General features: G+C 42.4%; 1 protein-coding gene across 1 annotated transcript in view; it reads left to right on the top strand.

Annotated features, from left to right (window-relative positions):
- The window catches only part of LOC139401898 (nuclear GTPase SLIP-GC-like), a 38,656-nt gene that overhangs the window by 2,024 nt on the left and 12,300 nt on the right, over positions 1-24,332 (top strand). The window contains exons 2-17 of the mRNA XM_071145905.1: positions 2,788-2,825; positions 3,009-3,116; positions 3,365-3,470; positions 4,117-4,339; positions 4,870-5,091; positions 5,291-5,506; positions 11,755-11,933; positions 12,085-12,115; positions 12,245-12,346; positions 12,915-12,999; positions 13,512-13,645; positions 13,742-13,921; positions 15,364-15,521; positions 15,610-15,715; positions 18,992-19,100; positions 19,565-19,698. Coding sequence (XP_071002006.1) covers positions 2,813-2,825; positions 3,009-3,116; positions 3,365-3,470; positions 4,117-4,339; positions 4,870-5,091; positions 5,291-5,506; positions 11,755-11,933; positions 12,085-12,115; positions 12,245-12,346; positions 12,915-12,999; positions 13,512-13,645; positions 13,742-13,921; positions 15,364-15,521; positions 15,610-15,715; positions 18,992-19,100; positions 19,565-19,698 — 2,106 coding nt within the window. The 5' untranslated portion in view covers positions 2,788-2,812. The remainder of the gene's footprint in view (positions 1-2,787; positions 2,826-3,008; positions 3,117-3,364; positions 3,471-4,116; positions 4,340-4,869; positions 5,092-5,290; positions 5,507-11,754; positions 11,934-12,084; positions 12,116-12,244; positions 12,347-12,914; positions 13,000-13,511; positions 13,646-13,741; positions 13,922-15,363; positions 15,522-15,609; positions 15,716-18,991; positions 19,101-19,564; positions 19,699-24,332) is intronic.

The following is a 24,332-nucleotide window of genomic DNA, read 5'->3' as shown; positions in this document are numbered from 1 at the left end:
TGTCTTTTTGCACTGAGTCAGTTCCTCACGCTGCTGTTTCCAACGTCTTATCATCGACTCATTAAGGCCAAGCTCCAGTGCAGCAGCTCTATTTCCTTTTCCAACAGCCAGATCGATCGCCTTCAACTTGAAAGTTGCATCATATGCATTTCTCCGTGTCTTTGCCATGATGAGGGTGACAAAATGACTACCGTAATCAGAATGATGGGAAGTTTGAGCGCGCTCGATTTACGTAACATTAGGTGACGGTGCTCAGTTTTTTGGCGGCATGAATCTTGTGAAAGCGGGAAAAATCCATAAATTAGCCGGGTCATTGTATAAACCGAGAGGTTCAAAGCGTGGGAAAAAAGTAGCGGCTTATAGTCCGGAAATTACGGTAAAGTGCTACCAAGCGTATTTTTTTATTACACCCCTGTTAGTGAGCGTTTCTCCTTTGCCAAGATAATCCACCCACCTGACATGTGTGGCATATCAAGAAGCTAATTAAACCCCTCAGAGTCTATTGATCCACTGGTGCATCAATCTAAGTAACATCTGTTGTGGAAAAACATTGAGTCAAATAATTGCACAGATACCGGAACTTGTAGATTCAATTAGACTTTATCACAATCATAGCAAGCCCTGCCTTTAAAGTATTCTGTCTTTACTCTATACTAAAATAACTCCTCTTGACCTTTCTCCACCATTATCTTTACATCTCAGTTCTTGCTTGTTAACGCCCACATCTGACAGCTGTATAGGTTATAATGGTAGCAGGGCCTTGGTCCTATATGTTCCATTCCTTATATAGCCATTCTGTCTAGGCCGTCAAAATGGAATACATTTTAATTAACAGGTGTTCCTTGTTAAGTTAATTAGTGGAATTTCTTTCCTTAATGTATTTGAGCCAGTCGGTTGTGTTGTGACAAGGAAGGGGTGGTATACAAAATATAGCCCTATTTGGTAAAATACAAAGTCCGTATTATGGCAAGAACATCTCAAATAAGCAAAGAGAAACGACAGTTCATCACTATTTCAAGACATGAAGATCAGTCAATATGGAACATTTCAAGAATTTTTCAAGTTTCCTCAAGTGCAGTCGCAAAAACCATCAAATGCTATGATGAAACTGGCTTTCATGAGTACCGCCACAGGAAAGGAAGACCTAGTGTTACCTCTGCTGCAGAGGATAAGTTCAGATTGCAGCCCAAACAAATCCTTCACAGAGTTCAAGTAACAGACACATCTCAACATCAGCTGTTCAGAGGAGACTACGTGAATCAGGCCTGCATGGTCGAATTGCTTCAAAGAAACCACTACTAAAGGACACCAATAATAAGAAGAGACTTGCTTGGGCCAAGAAACACGAGCAGTGGAAATCTGTCCTTTGGTCTGATGAATGCAAATTTGAGATTTTTGGTTCCAACTGCCGTGTCTTTGTGAGACGCAGAGTAGATGAACGGATAATCTCTGCATGTTTGGTTCCCACTGTGAAGCATGGAAGCATGGAGGAGGAGGTGTGATAGTGTCACCGTCTCTGATTTATTTTGAATTCAATGCACACTTAACCAGCATGTCTACCACAGCATTCTGCAGTGATACGCCATCCCATCTGGTTTGAGCTTTGTGGGACTATCATTTGTTTTTCAACAGGACAATGACCCAAAACACACTTCCAGGCTGTGTAAGGTCTATTTGACCAAGAAGGAGAGTGATGGAGTGCTGAATCAGATGACCTGGCCTCCACAATTACCCAACCTCAACCTAATTGAGATGGTTTGGGATGAGTTGGACCACAGAGTGAAGGAAAAGCAGCCAACAACTGCTCAGCATATGTGGAAATTCCTTCAAGACTGTTGGAAAAGCATTCCTCACGAAGCTGGTTGAGAGAATGCCAAGAGTGTGTAAAGTTGTCATCAAAGCAAAGGGTGGCTACTTGAAGAATTTAAAATATAAAATATATTTTGATTTGTTTAACACTCCATATGTGTTATTTCATAGTTTTGATTTTCTTCACTAGTATTCTACAATGTAGAAAATAGTACAAAATAAAGAAAAGCCCTTGAATGAGTCGGCATGTCCAAACTATTGACTGGTACTGTATATTCCCCGAGTTTTCTCATATCTCCTATATATAGGACAGACACTTAAAAAACACAGATGATTGATGATTTATTTTTCGCTTGTTTTTTTCCCCGTTTATGAATGAGTTATTCAATACGTTTCTACGGGCTATAGTAGAGAAGGCCAAATTCAATATTTTATCAAAATATGTGGCAATACCCCAATACACCACACTAGGTTTGTTTTCTGATCCTAATCCTATGATTGGATGGACAACATGTCAGTTCATATTGCTAAAGCTTTGAATGGTTGGAGGACGTCCTCTGGAAGTGGTCATAATTACCATGTGGTCTATGGAAGCGGGTAAGGCCTACGAGCATCCTAGGTTTTGTATTGAAGTTAATGTAGCCAGAGGAGGGTGGGGAATAGCTTTCCTCTGGCTACACTATTGTGCTATTCTAGAGTGTGTCATTGATACTACTGTAGACCTTCACTGCAAAACAGCGTGTTATAATCTGGTACTTGATGACGTGAATATATTTAGTATAGTTCTATCTAAAAAGGATAACTTTTTTAACATTACATTTTTTCTGAAAATCACTGAGTAGGATGGTCCTCCTCTAAGGACCCTCCACTGAAATCAGATAATGACTGTTTCCTGTGATAATACGTTTTCTGTGGGATTAGAATTTATTATCTCTGTTTTCATCACCATAATCAGTGAATTTCTTTTTTATTTTTCAGTCTAAGCCCCGGACGGTGTCAAATCATGCCTACCCAAGGTACATGAAAGTCTAAGACGCACATTACTTCAGTTGAGGATTAATATGTCTATAATAACTTCTTGTTGTCCAATGTATATTATATTTACATAAATGGTATACAGCCTACCATGAAGGAAATACTGACTTCTTGGACAGATAATGGATCTGCTTGAACATTGAGTGATTGTGATTCTCTCTCAGGCCACAAAAGAGGGTCTGATGACCCCTCTACTTCAAATGATCAGGGCAGGGAAGGTAATAAACGCCTTTGTGCCATAGCAAAGGGAACTGCAGCAACACCTACCCTCGGTAAGATATATACGTTATAATAGCTACTTTAAGAAATAAACAGTAAACCTGATGTTAAAAATTATACCACAGCGTAATACAATTATTACATTGTAAACTCATTGTTTGTCCACCTCGTGTGTGTGTGTGTGTGTGTGTGTGTGTGTGTGTGTGTGTGTGTGTGTGTGTGTGTGTGTGTGTGTGTGTGTGTGTGTGTGTGTGTGTGTGTGTGTGTGTGTGTGTGTGTGTGTGTGTGTGTGTGTGTGTAGAGATGGATGTCATCAAAGTGGCCAAAGAGGGCATTGGAAAAGTCCTTAGCGGGCTAGACAAGGTGTCACCTCCATATGCAAACATGGATTTCATTGGTTATTTAAGGTAAGTGTACTTGTATTCTTCAAAAGGTTGGTACATCAATTTTTGACATTTAAATGAATTATATTGCCATTCATTCTTCAAGAAAATACATACAGTGCCTAGTGAAAGTCTACACACCTCAAAGTTTTCGCATTTTGCTACCTTAAAATGAAATCTAAAAGGTGATTACATGTGATTTGTTTTCCTACCGATCTACACAACCTACTCTTATGTTCAAAGTGAAAGGAAAAAATATAGAAAATTCCTCAAGCTCAGTAAATTCAGTTGGGAATCATTGATGGACAACAGTATTCAAATCATGTCTCTGATTTTCAAGCAAATTTAAGTCAGGACTGTTCCGGTGAAAAATTTAACTCTATCCTCAGAACCTTTATTTAGCATACATTGGAGTTAGCCTGCCCCAGAGCAGGTACTGTAAGAACTTTAGGATTCATTGTCATAGAAACATACCTGGCTAAAAGGTGAGCCACAGTGTCAACGGTTATCCCAATTTGAATTCAGAGTTGACCAAAGTTAGCTTGCTAACTCCTCTATTCCACTATGCAGTATACCTCTGTGCTTTCTACTGTTTATGTATAGATAGACCTCAAGTCAATGAATTGCATTTTTAGTGTGACATTGCTTTTCTGTGGTTCACTGTTAACAGGGAAAGAATCTCAGCTTTGGAGGCTGTCATTGACGACAAAGTTGTTGTTGGTGTATTTGGGAGGTCAGGAGCTGGTAAGAGCTCACTGATGAATGCCATTTTGGGGGTGAATACCTTGCTGCCCTCCGGGACTGTTGGTGCATGCACATCAGTCATCATCCAGGTGGAGGCCAATATGACTGACTCCAACTACGTGGCAGAGATTGACTTCATTTCTAAAGAGGTGATTTTAGCAATGTTGATAAACCTCAAGATATAATTTGTGAAATTTTGAAGACCAGTTGAAGTCACTTAGACACCATGTTTTGTCCTGACACCATGCTGATATGATCACATTAACATGTTTGTTATTTAGCTCAGAGCCCCCCCCCCCCCCCCCCCCCCCGGCCTGGATGCACGTTTTGTTTGTTTCCATAGCACTACATAGCTGATTCAATTAATGATTGCTTGAGGATGTGCTGGTTATTTGATTCAGCTGTGTAGTGCTACGGCAAAAAACGAAACGTGCATGCAGGGTTGGACCCAGGACCGAGTTTGGGAAACCTGATTTAGCTGATTTTATTATACAGAGCGACTTACAATTAGTGCATTAATCTTAAGATAGTTAGGTGAGACAACAACATATCACAGTTGAATCAAGTACATTTCCCTCAACAAAGTATTTAGCATTTATTTATTATAATATGAAACATTTGATCCATCATATAAATATATAATATATTCAGTAAAATAATAATGTTTGACTTTTTTTAGGAATGGGAGAAGGAGCTGGAATCACTTTTGAAAATCAAAGAAATGGATGGTGAGGAGAAAGATAAAAGGATGGTGAATATGGCGAACAGTAAAATCCAGGCATTGTACGGAGAAGATGCAGTCGGGAAAAGCTTTGATGAACTGAAGTCACTGGAGTCAGAGACATTCAGCGACATCCCAGAGTTTCTCTCATCAACTAGGAAAATCCTGTCATTTGACACAGTAAGTCATTTTAAGCCTCTTTTATACAGTTTTTTTTTGCTGTCTGAGGTCCAATATGTTCCCATTTGAAAACCCTGAACTTCACGGACATCATGACAAACAACATGAAATGCATAATAGCCATCAATTATTTTAAATATACCAGAAAGTTGTAAAAGGGTCGAGTGTGACTTGAGAATAATATTAAATCATTTGACAGGCCACAAAGTTCTCTACAGAGATCGCCTGCTACATACGAAGCAAAAGAAAGATACATGGGAAACAATTTAACTCATCTCAGATACACTACTGGCCACTTGTGAAGTATGTGACCATCAAGATGCCAAACTCCAAGGATCTTCTGGAACACATTGTGCTGGTGGATCTTCCAGGAACTGGAGACTGCAACAAGGCCAGAGATGAGATGTGGGAATCGGTAATCATTTACTTTTGTGATCATTTCTGAATGCATTTACAGTCTCAATTTAATTGAACCTGAAGGTACGCTGTAGTGTGTGGTATTTATTTGGTTTAATCAGAGGATGGTTTTGGTTAAGCCTTCCTTACCAAAAAGTCCATTTTATATTGTATATTGTCAGGGCATGTTTTTCAAAATAAAAGCAAAGAAATGTACCTTCAAAAAGTTTATTTAAAACTAATATTAATTTTCACCAAAAAAATGTTTTATTAACAAGTTCATTGTGGATTTTGATTTGTGCTTGGGGTCATTGTCTTGCTGGGATCCAATTGCATCTAAGTTTTAACCTCCTGGCAGAGGCAAACTGTCCTGGTACCGGGTAAAGTTCATGATGCCCTTGACCTTAACAAGGGCCCCAGGAACAGGTAAAGTTCCTGATGCCGTTGACCTTAACAAGGGCCCCAGGAACAGGTAAAGTTCCTGATGCCCTTGACCTTAACAAGGGCCCCAGGAACAGGTAAAGTTCCTGATGCCCTTGACCTTAACAAGGGCCCCAGGAACAGGTGAAGTTCCTGATGCCCTTGACCTTAACAAGGGCCCCAGGAACAGGTGAAGTTCCTGATGCCCTTGACCTTAACAAGGGCCCCAGGAACAGGTAAAGTTCCTGATGCCCTTGACCTTAACAAGGGCCCCAGGAACAGGTGAAGTTCCTGATGCCCTTGACCTTAACAAGGGCCCCAGGAACAGTTGAAGTAAAGTAGCACCTTAACATCAAAGATCCACCACCAGAGTTTACAGTAGGTATGGAGTTCTTTTTTGCTCATGCAGAACCCCAAAAAGCAAAAAGAAGAAACTATTTATTTTAAGAATACATTTTAGTACTTTTTGCATTCAAGCTAAATTATGCATTTAAGACATGTGTATTGTTAATTTTTATATTTTTTAACCTTAATTTAACTAGGTAAGTCAGTTATGACGGCCTACCAAAAGGCAAAAGACCTGCGGGGACGGGGCTGGGATTTAAAAAAAAAGATAACACAGAAATATAGGACAAAACACACATCTCGACAAGAGAGACAACACAACACTACATAAAGAGAGACTTAAGACGACAACACAGGATTGTAGCAACACAACATGAAAACAACATGGTAGCAACACAACATGGTAGCAGCACAAAACATGGTTCAAGCATTATTGGTCACAGACAACAGCACAAAGGGCAAGAAGGTAGAGACAACAATACATCACGCAAAGCAGCCACAACTGTCAGTAAGAGTGTCCATGATTGAGTCTTTGAATTAAGAGATTGAGATAAAACTGTCCAGTTTGAGTGTTTGTTGCAGCTCGTTCCAGTCGCTAGCTGCAGCGAACTGAAAATATGAGTGACCCAGGGATGTGTGTGCTTCAGGGACCTTTAACAGAATGTGAATGGCAGAACGGGTGTTGTATGTGGAGGATGAGGGCTGCAGTAGATATCTCAGATAGGGGGGAGTGAGGCCTAAGAGGGTTTTATAAATATGCATCAACCAGTGGGTCTTGCGATGGGTATATAGAGATGACCAGATGACAGAGGAGTATAGAGTGTAGTGATGTGTGCTACAGTGCCTTGCGAAAGTATTCAGCCCCCTTGAACTTTGCGACCTTTTGCCACATTTCAGGCTTCAAACATAAAGACATAAAACTGTATTTTTTTGTGAAGAATCAACAACAAGCGGGACACAATCATGAAGTGGAACGACATTTATTGGATATTTAAAACTTTTTTAACAAATCAAAAACTGAAAAATTGGGCGTGCAAAATTATTCAGCCCCCTTAAGTTAATACTTTGTAGCGCCACCTTTTGCTGCGATTACAGCTGTAAGTCGCTTGGGGTATGTCTCTATCAGTTTTGCACATCGAGAGACTGAATTTTTTCCCCATTCCTCCTTGCAAAACAGCTCGAGCTCAGTGAGGTTGAATGGAGAGCATTTGTGAACAGCAGTTTTCAGTTCTTTCCACAGATTCTCGATTGGATTCAGGTCTGGACTTTGACTTGGCCATTCTAACACCTGGATATGTTTATTTTTGAACCATTCCATTGTAGATTTTGCTTTATGTTTTGGATCATTGTCTTGTTGGAAGACAAATCTCCGTCCCAGTCTCAGGTCTTTTGCAGACTCCATCAGGTTTTCTTCCAGAATGGTCCTGTATTTGGCTCCATCCATCTTCCCATCAATTTTAACCATCTTCCCTGTCCCTGCTGAAGAAAAGCAGGCCCAAACCATGATGCTGCCACCATCATGTTTGACAGTGGGGATGGTGTGTTCAGCTGTGTTGCTTTTACGCCAAACATAACGTTTTGCATTGTTGCCAAAAAGTTCAATTTTGGTTTCATCTGACCAGAGCACAATCTTCCACATGTTTGGTGTGTCTCCCAGGTGGCTTGTGGCAAACTTTAAACAACACTTTTTATGGATATCTTTAAGAAATGGCTTTCTTCTTGCCACTCTTCCATAAAGGCCAGATTTGTGCAATATACGACTGATTGTTGTCCTATGGACAGAGTCTCCCACCTCAGCTGTAGATCTCTGCAGTTCATCCAGAGTGATCATGGGCCTCTTGGCTGCATCTCTGATCAGTCTTCTCCTTGTATGAGCTGAAAGTTTAGAGGGACGGCCAGGTCTTGGTAGATTTGCAGTGGTCTGATACTCCTTCCATTTCAATATTATCGCTTGCACAGTGCTCCTTGGGATGTTTAAAGCTTGGGAAATCTTTTTGTATCCAAATCCGGCTTTAAACTTCTTCACAACAGTATCTCGGACCTGCCTGGTGTGTTCCTTGTTCTTCATGATGCTCTCTGCGCTTTTAACGGACCTCTGAGACTATCACAGTGCAGGTGCATTTATACGGAGACTTGATTACACACAGGTGGATTGTATTTATCATCATTAGTCATTTAGGTCAACATTGGATCATTCAAAGATCCTCACTGAACTTCTGGAGAGAGTTTGCTGCACTGAAAGTAAAGGGGCTGAATAATTTTCACGCCCAATTTTTCAGTTTTTGATTTGTTAAAAAAGTTTGAAATATCCAATAAATGTCGTTCCACTTCATGATTGTGCTCCACTTGTTGTTGATTCTTCACAAAAAATACAGTTTTATATCTTTATGTTTGAAGCCTGAAATGTGGCAAAAGGTCGCAAAGTTCAAGGGGGCCGAATACTTTCGCAAGGCACTGTATAAGGAGCATTGGTGGCAAATCTGATGGCCGAATGGTAAAGAACATCTAGTCACTCGAGAGCACCCTTACCTGCTAATCTATAATCTAATTATGTCTCCATAATCTAGCATGGGTAGGATGGTCATCTGAATCAGGGTTAGTTTGGCAGCTGGGGTGAAAGAGGAGCGCTTACGATGTAGGAAACCGAGTCTAGATTTACCTTTAGCCTGCAGCTTTGATATGTGCTGAGAGAAGGACAGTGTACTGTCTAGCCATACCCCCAAGTACTTGTATGAGGTGATTACCTCAAACTCTAAACCCTCAGAGGTAGTAATCACACCTGTGGGGAGAAGGGCATTCTTCTTGCTGAACCACATTACCGTTGTTTTGGAGGTGTACAGAACAAGGTTAAGGGTAGAGAAAGTTTGTTGGACACTAAGAAAGCTTTGATGTAGAGCATTTAACACAAAATCCGGGGAGGGGCCAGCTGAGTATAACACTGTATAATCTGCATATAAATAGATGACAGAGGTTCCTACTGCCTGAGCTATGTTGTTGATGTAAATTGAGAAGAGCGTTGGACCTAGGATTGAGCCTTGGGGTACTCCCTTGGTGACAGGCTGTGGCTGAGACAGCAGATTTTCTGACATTATACACTGCACTCTGAGAGAGTGGCCAAACCAGGCCAAAGACCCCTCAGAGACACCAATACTCCTTAGCCGGCCCACAAGAATGGAATTGTCCACTGTATCAAAAGCTTTGTCCAAGTCAATAAAAAGAGCAGCACAACATTGCTTAGAATCAAGGGCAATGGTGACATCATTGAGGACCTTTAAGGTTGCAGTGACACATGCATAACCTGAGCGGAAACCAGATTGCATACCAGAGAGAATACTATAGACATCAAGAAAGACAGTCAGTTGATTATTGACAAAATTTTCCAACACTTTTCATAAACAGGGTGAAATAGAAATAGGCCTATAACAGTTATAAATAAAGGACGAACCATGGCTGCCTTCCAAGCAATGGGAACTTACCCAGAAAGGTTAAAAACGTCAGAGATAGGCTTGGCAATGATAGGGGCAACAACCTTGAAGAAGAAAGGGTCTAAACCATCTGAACCAGATGTTTTTTTAGTGTCAAGTTTCAGGAGCTCCTCTAGCACCTCAGACTCAGTGACTGCCTGCAGGGAGAAACTGTGTAGCTTGGCAGGGTAAAAAGAGGGAGAAGCATCAGGGATAGTCGTATTAGAAGGGGTGGGAGATGAGGAAATGTTGGACGGCAAGGAGGCATGGCTGAGTCAAATAGGAATCCTGACTTAATTAATTTGTGATTAAAGAGCACAGCCATGTGCTTCTTGTCAGTAACAACCACATCATCAACATTAAGGGACATGGGCAGCTGTGAGGAGGAGGGTTTATTCTCCAGGTCTTTAACCGGTTTCCAAAACTTCTTGGGGTTAGACCCACAGAGAGAGAACTGCTTCTTAAAGTAACTAACCTTGGCCTTCCGGATAGCCCAAGTGCACTTATTTCTAATTTGCCTGAATGAGAGCCAGTCAGCGTGTGCGTGTGCTGAGCCTTTCGCCAAATGCAATTGTTGAGGTTTAGTAACTCTGCAAGATCACGGTCGAACCAGGGGCTGAACCTGTTTTTTATTCTAATTTTCTTTATGGGGGCGTGTTTGTTAACAATACCACTGAAAATATAAAAAAAGGATGTCCAAGCGTCTTCAACACAGGGGATCAACCTGATTCTATACCATTTTACAGAGGCCAGTTTATGAAGGAAGGCTTGCTCAAAGTTTTTTAGCGAGCGTCTATGACAAATCAGGACAGGTCGTTTCACTGAACAGCCATTACGAACACAGGCTGTAAAACAGTGATCACTAAGGTCATTACAGAAAACACCAGACTTATACCCATCAGGATTATTTGTGAGGATAACATCGAGGAGAGTAGCCTTGGAGTCATACCTTGTGGGATTGGTGATAATCTGAGAAAGATTTAGGGAGTCCCATTGTTTTAGGACTTGGTCAGGTGGTTTAAGCATGTCCCAGTTTAGGTCAACTAGCAGGACACATTCAGAATTGGTGTACGGGGCCAGGAGAGAGCTTTAGGGCAGGTAGGGTACAGGCCAGTGCTGATGGAGGACGATAGCACACAGCAACACTCAATAAAGAGCTATTTGAAAGTTCAATACCTAAAACCAGCAAATCAAATTGTTTGGGGACAGACTTGGTGGAGACAACCGAGCACTGAAGGTGATCCTTGGTAAAGATTGACACTCCCCCACCTTTGGAAGATCTGTCTTGCCGAAAGAGGTTATAACCAGAAAGGTTAACATCAGTATTCAAAACACTCTTCCTTAACCACGTCTCAGTAATGACCAACACATCTGGATTGGAGCTGTGATCCCACACTTTAAATTGATCAATTTCAGGTAATAAGCTTCTAGTGTTAATGTGCAGAAACCCCAGGCTTTTACGGGAGCAGATATCAGTGAAGCAGATATCAGAGCACAAGGCAGAATTGGGGCTAGCAACAGTAGATGGGCCAGGATGTACATGCACATTTCCAGATATCATCAACATTAATACAATCAAGGCACGGCATAGGAGACGAAGAGCTCTGCAGTGTTAATTTATGACATTAATGTGCATTGTACAGCAATTTCATTGTCAAGCAATTTCATCAGATAACATGAATACAGTAGGTATTCAGTAGGTAAAATGTAGTTTATTAACTACATTTTCATTAGGGCAATAAAAACCTACTTCAAAGAAGTGTGTGTGTGTGTCTGTGAGTGCAGCCATTTTTTCTCTCCAAATAACGGCACTGTAAGCATTACTACAGCGGGTTAGATTGAATTCCAGCATTAGAACCACTGCCATTCAACTCATCATTTACAAAAAAAAAAATCAGCTTGAATGATGAGTGAAATGTTGATTATGGCTTCAAATATTTTACACTATGTCCAATGTTTTATTTTACCTCACCTGTTACAATTTTTGTTTTAACATTCTAAATAACATTTCTGAACACCATGTTTTTTTTTTTTATAGTACATTACTAAGTGCTCCTCTGTGTGGGTCGTGGCTGACATTGACCGGGCCGCGGCTGACAGTGATGCATGGAATATACTGGACAACAGCATCAGTAATATGGGTCCTGGTGGACAGTGTCAGAACATCACCTTCATCTGTACTAAGACGGACAACATCAACCCAGACAATTATATGCGGTGAGACATTTTAAACTCAAATTCTGTTACTGCTTTAACAGTTTAATATATTGCGATTACTGAACAAATATTTGTTTACAATTACCTACCCAGATATAGATATATTTTCACTGCTTATACATCACTAATAAAGAACAAATTCCAATTTCAGTGAAATGGACGATGAAGACCTTCACATAGAGGTACTGCTACACAAAATATAAGAAATACTTTGTTTACAGAACTATAAACAAATAGTTGGTTTATAGAGACTCAAATATGTCACTGCATGGTTATCAACCATGGTCTCCTCTTATTTCACATGCAATTAGGACTCTTCTAACTATTCAGAGGAGCAGAAACGTGCATGCATATTGCACCGAAATCAACAAGCCAAGATGGAAATTCAAGAGAATTACAGCAACCCGTATGAAGTAAGATGTTTTATTCTCTATTTTCTTAACCAAATAAGAAACTATAAAGAGTTTCTTTCCCTGCAGTGTATGGACGAGGTAAGACAGCAATCCATGCTTTTATTTTGTTTACCTAGCTACTGTCTCCACATGCAAACTTTTTAGCTTTTGTGTCCAAAAATCAATGCATTGTTTTGCGTTCTATGTCCAAAGCATCCCAAAGCGTCTCAAATGGCTTGTGTAGCTCAATAAAGTTACTTTAAGATGATTTAGACATGAAATGAGAAAAATGCTAATGAACTGATAGTTCATGGAAACTTGTGTTAGAATGACATTATCTGTCAGAAGACAAAGGTGTTCCCTTGAATTAGAAGAATATAACATCCATTAAAATGGCATTAGCGTTCTTAGACCGGAAGTTCATTGGATAGGGAAATGGAATTTTGTATTATTAAAAAACTTGGAAATGTCCCTGAAGTAACTCCAAAACAACCAGTTTAGCTGCTTCAGCAATGATTGACTGATGAGTGATTGATAATTATATTGATGTATTGTTTTTCTTTTGTCATCTTTTGTCACATACATTCAGGCTATTGATGAAATGCAGGTGTTTACAGTTAGTTCTCAAGAATTCCAGAAGGATAACAACTGCATTCTGAGACAAGAAGAGACAGGTATGATCACTTGCGTTATTGTGCAACAAAACCTCCAGTAGGAATACGTGCAAACAGATTGTTTGTTGCAAACAGCAAAAAAAAACTGCAAATATATATATTTTTTAAAACTTCACATACATTTTAGCAAAACATTGAAATACAACTTTTAAAAAAACATTTACATGCAATGTTTTTTTGCAAACTTATGCAAATGCCTTCTAGGACACAAGAACCTTGAAAGGTTAGGTACTGTATAATGAATGTGTATTAGGGTAAGTGTCAGGGTATTGGTAAAGGTAAAAAAAAGTTAAACAAGACCGAAAGTAGAACAAGTGCCCAGCACAATTTACAAATACCATCTCTTTGCACCTAATCTATTGGAGTTGGGGCTGTTATTATAAATTGTTCTAAAGTCATATACTCAACCTGAATATGAATCTAACAACAACTTTCTTTGCTCAAACAATGATTGTTGACCTAAAGATTATTGTACATTAACAGAAAAATGACTAAATGCATCTCATTTTCAGAGATACCTGAGCTGAGAGCTCTGCTGAAAAGCTTGAACGACCAACGGTCAGAAAAAGTGATGAGAGACTATGTGATTGGAGCCTATGGGATCCTCTCCCTGGTCCACGTGGTAAACCATGGGATCACCAAATCGGTATTGCCTTTAATGCATTAGCCTTTTTTTTAAATGATTGTACCCTTGATCCATCTCAATATGTTTACGGGTTGGTTGTTCTCTGTTGTGTTTAAGATGGAGACCGAAAAAGAAAAATTGCACAAGCTTCTAGAACAAAGGCTGGAAGATGAGCTCCAGAACATTGACCAGTTCATGTCAGACATTCACATGGAGTTTGACAAGTGCCTTTCAGCCGGAGTGCTAGAGTCAGAGAAGACATGTGTGACAAGAGCCAAGGAGGAAGTGATAGCACCAGTAAGTCAATTGTACCTTATGCTGGGCCATAAGGTTCTAGCAGGGTTCAATGGAGTTTTACTTCTTCAAACTTAATCTGAGCCAGTGGCAATTTTAGCATGTCAATCTTGGTGGGGCAAACAAAGAAAAAAAGTGTGATGCATGCCAGCAAAGCTACTACACATAAAATATATCTTACCGCCTGGCCAGGTCTCTGACCTCCTCCCTATAGGCTGTCTCGTTGTTGTCGGTGATCAGGCCTACCACTGTTATGTCGTCAGCAAACTTAATGATGGTGTTGGAGTCGTGCCTGGCCATGCAGTCGTGGGTGAACAGGGAGTACAGGAGGGGACTGAGCACGCACCCCTGGGGAGCTCCAGTGTTGAGGAACACATAGGTGTTCCTTTTGTCCAGGTGGGAAAGGGCAGTGTGGAGTGCAATAGAGATTGCATCATCTGTGGATCTGTTTGGGCGGTATGCAAATTGGAGTGGGTCTAGGGTTTCTGGGATAATGGTGTTGATGTGAGCCATTACCAGCCTTTCAAAGCACTTCATAGCTACGAACGTGAGTGCTACGGGTCTGTAGTCATTTAGGCAGAAGGCAAAAAGAGACCATGTTTGGATGCGGCTTTATTAACTCAATTGAATGTTTTTACATTGTTTGCAAACTGCGATGTGACACGTATTAATGCCAAAATAACAAACAAAAGAGGCAAGCCTCCAAAAACCTTTTTTACCTAAAAGTGTGGTGCTCAATGATGGAGTCTCCACTGATCTGAGCACTGTTTATTCAATCTTGTTCTGAGCCCAGTTGATTCAATCTTGTTCTGAGTGTAATTTTTTAAACCCTGTTATAAACACAGCTCTTTCTCAAGGTCAATAGTGTGCTAGACTGTTAGTCTGCTAAATAGTTAACCAATAGCTAGCCGGACTATCTGCACTGACCCTTTTTGCTCTAACTCTTTTGACTCATAACATACGCTGCTGTTACTGTTTATTATCTATCCTGTTGCCTAGTCACTTTATCCCAACCTATATGTACATATATACCTCAATTGCCTTGTACCCCTGCACATTGACTTTGTTCTGGTACCCTGCGTATATAGCAAAGTTATCATTAATTGTTGTGTATTTATTCCTTGTGTTCTATTATTTATTTGATCTCTCTCTGTATTGAAAACATTTCACTTTTAGTCTACACCTGTTGTTTACGAAGCAAGTGGCAATTTTTTGGGGATTTGAACAAATGTGATTGGTTGGATGAAAGCTGACTTAAGGTCCCTGGTTCGTATCCAACCCCTAACTCTCTAAACTTATTTGGAATTACTTGGAATGCATTTCTTGCCAAACCTTAGCCAATCACATTTGTTTTTTCCATGGAGGAAAGAGCTGCTCTTAGAACAAGATGAAATAAGGAAAACTCCAATCTGACAAAATCATGATAATGTTTTATGTTTTTTCAGAAAGGAAAAGGAGGAGGGGGGTACCACCAGACCCTGAGAGCTGTATGCAACGGCCAGGGGTTCTGCAGGTCAACAAATGGAGTAAAAACGAACATGAACGCTTCACTGAGCAGCTCTCTGTGCGATGCCATTAAAAATATGTTTTCAAAAACATTCAAGTAAGTGATTTTCTACGTGCCTTCCAGACACATTTATTGGGACAAAGATCCACCACTTGAGTAACATGGTTATTATCATGTCTTCTAGGAAATCTCAGAAATCTATATCTGCAAAGATTGATAATTTCAGCATCCTCTTAGAGAGCTATGATGAAGAAACCATGTTTCCTCGGCTGGCATTCCTCAAAACTGAGGTTTGTGGAAATACAACTGTATTATTTACATTTGGTTGGATGTTATCTGTGAAGCTGTATCATAGATGGTACTGTGCTATGCTCTACCTTCCGATTATGGCGGTCTAGTAAAGTGTAATGTTAAGTTGTCTAATATTCATTCACCAGGGGCGTTGACAGAATTTTGGGGCCAATTGAAGAAAAAAATAATATTGGGCCCCTAACATAGAAATCAGAATGTTTCAGATTAAAATAACATACTGAACAATATGTGATATTAAATGTACTAAATATAAGCTTCTGCTGCTCTATACTACAATTGTACAGATTCTAGTTTCCACCTTTATCCTTTAATTTCTTTCATCACATTCCCAGTGGGTCAGAAATGTACATACACTCAATTAGTATTTGGTAGCATTGCCTTTAAATTGTTTAACTTGGGTCAAACATTTCGGGTAGCCTTCCACAGGCTTCCCACAATAAGTTGGGTGAATTTTGGCCCATTCCTCCTGACAGAGCTGGTGTAACTGAGTCAGGTTTGTAGGGCTCCTTGCTCGCACACGCTTTTTCAGTTCTGCCCACACATTTTCTATAAGATTGAGGTCAGGTATTTGTGATGGCCACTCCAATACCTTGACTTTGTTCTTAAGCCATTTTGCCACAACTTTGGAAGAATGCTTGGGATCATTGTCAATTTGCAAGACCCATTTGCGACCAAGCTTTAACTTCTGACTGATGTCTAGAGATGTTGCTTCAAAATATCCAAATAATTGTCATTCCTCATGGTGCTATCTATTTTGTGAAGTGCACCAGTCCCTCCTGCAGCAAAGCACCCCCACAACATGATGCTGCCACCCCCGTGCTTTACGGTTGGGATGGGGTTCTTCGGCTTGCAAGCCTCCCCCTTTTTCCTCCAAACATAACGATGGTCATTATGGCCAAACAGTTCTATTTTTGTTTCATCAGACCAGAGGACATTTCTCCAAAAAGTACAATATTTGTCCCCATGTGCAGTTGCAAACCGTAGTCTGGCTTTTTCAATGGCGGTTTTCGAGCAGTGGCTTATTCCTTTCTGAGTGGCCTTTCAGGTTATTTCGATATAGGACTCATTTTACTGTTCATTTGCTATGTCATCTTCAGTCTCATCTGGGAAACGTTTTCTTTTTTTCTGGCGGCTCCTCTGTTCACTGTGAAACTGAGTAGTTACAACCATTTCATTTGCCACCATGGAGGCTTCTGCCAGAAGAGCGTCCCATTGTTTACACAGAGCCTGTATTTCTTCCTGTAGTGTCTTAATGTGAGCTGCTCCAGTGTCCAGAGAAATATTTCCTGACTGAAGAATTAGGCTTCTATTCTCAATACACTGCAAAGATTTTACCCAGAAAGTGAGCAGGAAGATTGCCTTGAAAGACATGAAGTAGCTTTTCAGACCTTTCAGACCTTCAGACGGCACATATTTGGCTTTGTTTGTCAGGCTACCGGTAGCAAGATGCATGTCTAGGGCCTTGATGATAGACGGTAAATGAGTTGCCACTGGTCGGACCACAGCATTACGCGCACTCCATGACTTGTCTGAAAGGCGGTTAAGACAGCAGCCAGTCTTCTCCTTGAGAATAGCCCATCGCTCTGGGCTGGCACTGAACAGATTGGAAAGACCATTTACTCAAAACAAGGTTGATATTTTTGGGTACGACTGAGCTGCATGTACACCCACAAGATTAAGAGTATGGGAGGAACAAGGTGAGTATGTGGCCCGTGGATTCTTTTTGCAGTATGTGTGCTTGAACTCCCTTTACTTTCCCTGTCCATTATGTACATCATCAAGATTGAGTGATTTCCCCCAGAATGGCAGATTCCTAGATGCGAAGTACAGTGTCACATCCACAATCCTTTCTAGAAGTCTCTGTTTTTATACATTTCTGACTGGATTTGTTTCTGCAGCTGACTGTCTATACCTGTATCTGTTGTAACGGTATGCTGCAGATTTTTCCATTTCCAGTAACAGTTCTTGTGAGACACACCATCCTCATGCTCTGGCAGTTTGTCATACTTTCTCTGCCATTTCACTGATGATATATTATAGCCATCCTTACTAATCAGAAAACTGGGTGAGAAAAAAGAACACATGGAATGCAATATAATGCCTTTACACTCTTACTATAAAGAAGCCAGTCTCTCTGCACCTTTTCTCTTCCGTTTGCTGACTTACTGTACTGTAAATAGTTGGGGAATGGCTTGCCTTCTGAGTCTGGGGGCATGATTTTATACAGTTCTGTCTCCTCACCACACCTGTTGGCTAGTCTGCGAACAATAGCTTCCCTTTCATGGTCTCGTACTTTCTCTGACCACAGTGCTGGATCTTCTAAAACCTCATCTTCCTCACTTTGAATCTGTCCATACTCTTCCTTTCCCTTATTACCTGCTTGTTCAATCTCTTCTGTCACTCCTTCACTGGCACTGCTGCTACTCCTTAACTCTTCTTCCTCCTCCCTGCTCTCCTCTGCATCAGAGTCTGTCTGACAGCTTTCTGCTGAGATTCTGCCTACCTGGGGCTCTCTAGGCACTAGGAAGTGAGTAAACAAAGGGAATTTTAGGTTTAATGTTCGCTCCTACAAAGGTTACCGTACAAAAAATCTACTACTGAAATATATATTTTTTAATAGTATACATATCAAATATAATATATATTTTAGTGTGTCAAAGTTATCATGTGCCTAACTGTACAATTAAAAAATGGTCTAGTTATGCTGCTGCTACAAAACAACTGCCTCAAGCTCAAACACAAGCTATCTAGCTAGCTATATTGGCTAGCTCGGCTGCTCAGTTCGGCATGTGGTCTGCACTGACTTACCACTCAAATCCTTCTCATTTGTTTTCTGGGAAAAATCGTAGTGAGTAACTTTTCCCTGAATTTTTTCTACATGCCAGAGCAATTGTCAGATCAGCTGTATTGTTTTTCTCCTCCTAGAGAATGGACCAAACCATGTGCATTATGGGGGGCTTACAAATGGGATGGTTGGGTAGAAGAGATGCCTGATCTGATTATGGTTATACCTTTTAATTTTCAGCACCTATTTTTTTTGTCTAACATTTTTAAAATGATAAGCAAATAATTCTCTAAACATTTAGGGGCCCCTACCAGGATAGGGCCCCATGAATCATTCATGTTTCCCCCCCCCCCTGCTCTGCTTGCCACCAGTGTAATTATTTATGACCTTACAATAAATGCGGTCAAGTAAAGTGTAATGTTAAGAAGACTAATATTCATAATAGTATTTTTTTTCTGGTGTCAAAAAGGAACACAAATTGAAGGCAGATCTTAAACATGAGATCATCCAGAGGAAGAAGGAAATTTACTCTTCGCTCATCAAGTCAATCATGACCTCCATGCTCCCCTCCTATACAGGTCAGTCTAACTGTCAGTATCATTCTGTCACTATAATTACCCTTTAATATGCATGTCAATAGCAGTCATAAAACAATAGTTCCACAAATTGTAGATATTTTTTTCCTTAACCCTGAAAATAATCTGTGCACAAGGAGTGAATGCAATCCACACTTTAGTTCTTTTCAATTAGCCACTGCCAGCAAATTGTGATTTGATATTTTAAACATGCTAAATGGTTGACATTGGTTTTACGTCTAAAAAATGCTTAAATAGTTTGTTGGCCGTTGATAGTTTAACAAAACCAAAAGTGTGGATTGCAGATACAAGGTCCATAGACTGCTGTCAAAGGAAAAACCACTAAATACTGTATGTCAATTGGCTGAACTATGCCTTTAACAATCATTGGATAGCAGTGACCCAGTGACCTCATAACCATAACTTTATATAACTTACTTTGTAAACTTTTTTTCTCTGATTTTTAGAGGCTTCAAATGTACATGGGAAAGGATCCCTAAAGAGAATGCAGGACATTCTCGAGAGTCACATTGAGTCATCAAAGAGCACCATGTTCCACGATGCTAAGGGGAAGATGCTGACGCTCCTAACCAAGCTCAGTGTAGGATACTTTATGTCACTGTTCCAATTCAATTATTGAAGTATTAATATGGGCACCATAGGTCTTATGCTTGACACACTCAGTTTACCACAAAACACCAGATAATTCCCAAAAAGAGTAGAACCAGCTCACCTGCATTTAAAATTTGTTTTGACTTTTGAAAACAGGTAATGTAACAGAGTTCAGTTCACGTAAGAGTTTCATAGCGAATCATGTTACAGAACAAGCCGCGGGGGACACAAGGTGCTCGCGAATGGGTTTAGAATTGTAAAATATTGAAAAGTGGCAGTTGGTATGCAAGTGCGCATCGTTTCAATTCTAATTTTGTCCAAAACAGCGGCAGAGTGGAGTGATCACTATCAAACACATCAGCAAGTGGCCTCTCCATAAAGGACTTAGGGGCCAAGAGTTCTTTCAACATAACATTGGCGATGTCTTGTCTTATGTTAACAAGTCCGAGGAGCTGCATAATGGGCAGGTCTCTCTCACGGTTTGCTGCTATGATTGGATAGAGTGAATCAACGCAGCTGTTTCTTTGTAGAGATAATTATCCCTAGGCATTACAATCCGTAATCAGAGTATCAGGTTGGCATTATTGTAATCCAAATCCAACCCTAATGTAAATTGTTGTCAAGGGGTAAAGTAATATAAACAGGCGCACTTTTATTTTCGTTCTAAAAACACGAGAGCACTACATAAATCAAACACGCTCAAAACACGGAACATAACAAAAGTAAAGCGCGTAATAAAACACCACAATAACATGAAACAATTACACACAAATACATGATGGGAAACAGAGGGTTAAATACATGTAGATTGATTGGGGAAATGAAAACCAGGCGTGTAATGAACAAGACAAGACAAATGGGCATATGAAAAATGGAGCGGCAATGGCTAGAAAGCCGGTGACGTCGATCGCCGAACGCCGCCCGAACAAGGAGAGGAGCCAATTTCGGTGGAAGTCGTGACAGTACCCCCCCTTGACGCGCGGCTCCAGCTGCGCGCCGACACCGGCCTCGAGGACGAACCGGAGGATGAGGCACAGGGCGATCTGGTGATGGTGAAACTCACGCAGTAGTTCAGGATCCAGAACATCTGCAACCGAAACCCAGCACATCTCCTCCGGCCCGTACCCCTCCATGAGGTACTGAAGGCCCCCCACTCGAAGCCTCGAATCCAGGATGGAACAAACGATGTACGCCGGGGCCCCCCTCGATGTCCAAAGGGGGAGGAGGGACCTCCCGCACCTCAGATTCCTGGAGCAGACCAGACACCACCGGCCTGAGGAGAGACACATGGAACGAGGAGTTAATACGATAATCAGAGGGAAGCTGTAATCTGTAACATACCTCGTTCACCCTCCTCAGGACTTTAAATGGCCCCACAAACCGCGGACCCAGCTTCCGGCAGGGCAGGCGGAGGGGCAGGTTATGGGTCGAGAGCCAGACCCGGTCCCCTGGTGCGAACACCGGGGTCTCACTGCTGTGACGGTCCTTGCTGGTTTTCTGGCGACCCACGGCGCGCTAGAGTTGGACACGGGCAGCCTCCCATGTCTCCTCCGTGCGCCTAAACCTGTCGTCCACCGCAGGAGTCTCGGTCTGACCCTGATGCCAGGGTGCCAGAACTGGCTGGTACCCCAATACGTACTGAAAGGGGGAGAGGTTAATGGAGGAGTGGCGAAGCGAGTTCTGTTCCATCTCGGCCCAGGGCACGAACGCTGCCCACTCCCCTGGCCGGTCCTGGCAATAGGACCGCAGAAACCTGCCCACATCCTGGTTGACTCTCTCTACCCTCCCGTTACTCTCGGGGTGAAAACCTGAGATCGAGACCCCCAGACGTTCCATGAACGCCTTCCAAACTCTCGACATGAACTGGGGACCCCGATCTGACACTATATCCTCAGGCACCCCGTAGTGCCGGAAGACGTGAGTAAATAGGGCTTCCGCAGTCTGTAGGGCCGTAGGAAGACCAGGCAGAGGATGAGATGACAAGACTTAGAAGAACGATCCACAATGACAAGGATTGTAGTGTTTCCCTGTGAAAGAGGAAGATCTGTTAGGAAATCCACTGACAGATGTGACCACGGTCGTTGTGGAACGGGTAAGGGATGTAACTTACCTCTGGGCAGGTGTCTCGGAGCCTTACACTGGGCACACATCGAGCAGGATGAGACATAAACCCTCACGTCCATAGCCAAAGTGGGCCACCAGTACTTCCCAGTCAGACAGAGCACCGTCCGACTGATCCCCGGATGATCAGAGGAGGGAGAAGTGTGTGACCAGATCAACTGGTCATGGACAGCAGACGGAGCGTACATGTGCCCAACAGGACACTGGAGGGGAGCGGGCTCTGTACACAACGCCTGCTCAATGTCCGCATCCAGCTCCCACACGACCGGCGCTACCAGGCAGGAGGCCAGGAGTATGGGAGTCTGGTAACCTGGTCTGTAGGATAGGGTAAACAAAAAACGGGTAAGGAACATGGCCCACCTTGCCTGACGAGGATTCAGTCTTCTCGCTGCCCGGATGTACTCCAGGTTGCGGTGGTCAGTCCAGATGAGAAAAGGTTGTTTATCCCCCTCAAGCCAATGTCTCCACGCCTTCAATGCTTTAACCACAGCCAACACCTCCCGGTCCCCCACATCATAGTTGTGCTTCACTGGGCTGAGCTTCTTAGAGAAGAAAGCACAGTGGTGGAGTTTCAATGGCGTGTCCGAGCGCTGTGAGAGCACAGCCTCGGACGTGTCCACCTTCACTATAAATGCCAAAGAGGGATCCGGATGGGCCAGCACGGGAGCACAAAAGCCCTGTCCGCCTCAGCCAACCACTGCAACCTTACAGGACCCCCCTTCAGCAGTGAGGTAATGGGCGCAGCAACCTGGCCAAAACCCCAGATAAATCTCCAGTAGTAATTGGAAAACCCTAAAAATCGCTGCACATCCTTTACCGTGGTGGGAGTCGGCCAATTACGCATGGCTGCAATGCGGTCACTCTCCATCTCCACCCCGATGTGGAAATGCGATACCCTAGGAGACGACCTGCTGAAAGAACAGGCATTTCTCAGCCTTGACATACAGGTCATGCTCCAATAGTCGTCCAAGTACCTTGCGCACCAAGGACACATGCTCGGCGCGTGTAGCGGAGTATATCAGAATGTCATCGATATACACCACTACACCCTGCCCATGCAGGTCCCAGAAAATCTTGTCTACAAAGGATTGGAAAACTGATGGAGCATTCATCAACCCGTACGGCATGACGAGGTACTCATAACGCCCTATGGTGGTACTGAACGCTGTCTTCCACTCGTCTCCCTCCCAGATATGCACCAGGTTATACGCATTCCTGAGATCCAGTTTTGTGAAGAAGCGCACCCCGTGCATTGACTCAATCTTCGTGGCGATAAGAGGTAGCCCGTGATTTGATTGAGAACTCTACAGTCAATGCACGGGTGTAAACCTCCATCCTTCTTCTTCACAAAAAATAAACTCAAGGAGGCGGGTGAAGTAGAGGGCCGAATGTACCTGACGCAGGGATTCAGAGACATATGTATCCATAGCCACCGTCTCCGTGAGAGCCCTCTGTTGCCAGAAAATAGTGGGGTTATGCAGAGTCAACCAGGGAAGACCTAGTACCACAGGAAACTCAGAAAAGTCAATGAGGAAGAGACTGATTCTCTCCTCATGATCCCTCTGCATAACCATGGCCAAGGAGATGGTGGCCTCCCTGATTAGCCCGGACCCTAATGGTCGACTATCTAGAGCATGTCCCGGGAAGGGTCTAACAATAGGAAAAATGGGGATCCCTAACCTAATGGCTAATGCTCTGTCGATAAAATTCCCAGCTGCGCCTGAATCGACGGGCGCCTTATGCTGGTAATGTGGGAAAACCTCAGGGAAACAAACAGGCACAAACAGTTGATCAACAGAGGACTCTGGATGAGTGTGGTGCAAACTCACCTGGGGTGACGCCAGAGTCACCCTGTTGCCTTGACTCCCAGAGGAACCAATACGGCACCGACCGGCAGTGTGTCCTCTGCGGCCACAGATGGTGCACGTGATGGCTCCTCCTCCAGTCTCCCTATGAGCAGCCCCTCCTAACTCCATGGGCACCGGAGCAGGGGTGCTGGAAGATGGAACTGACAGAGCCCCCTCTGGACATCCACAGGTGACCAGCAGGTTATCCAACCGGATGGACAAATCCACCAGTTGGTCAAAGGAAATGGTGGCATCCCTGCCATCATCCCTGGTCTGGACAACGCGATCCATCATGGCACCAAGATGTTGTAACATGGCCGAATGTTCCTGGACGCGCTCCTCGACTCCTCTAACCGGGGTACATGCTCCTGCTGACTCCATAGAGTTGTGTAATTCTGTCAAGGGGTGTACTAGAGGAGAAGTCAGGTGCATGAGAGCAGGGTAATGTAAACAGGCACACTTTTATTTTAAGTAGATTGATTGGGGAAATGAAAACCAGGTGTGTATGGAACAAGACAAGACAAATGGACATATGAAAAATGGAGCGGCGATGGCTAGAAAGCCGGTGACGTCCATCGCCGCCCGAACAAAGAGAGGAGCCGACATCGGCAGAAGTCGTGAAAATTGTGATGACCTCAGTTACACAAATCTCACA

The sequence above is a fragment of the Oncorhynchus clarkii genome, unplaced genomic scaffold (assembly GCF_045791955.1).
Source record: "Oncorhynchus clarkii lewisi isolate Uvic-CL-2024 unplaced genomic scaffold, UVic_Ocla_1.0 unplaced_contig_584_pilon_pilon, whole genome shotgun sequence".
Lineage (NCBI taxonomy): Eukaryota > Metazoa > Chordata > Actinopteri > Salmoniformes > Salmonidae > Oncorhynchus > Oncorhynchus clarkii.
The sequence above is the reverse complement of the archived record's forward strand: the minus strand, read 5'-3'. Positions and strand labels throughout refer to the sequence as shown.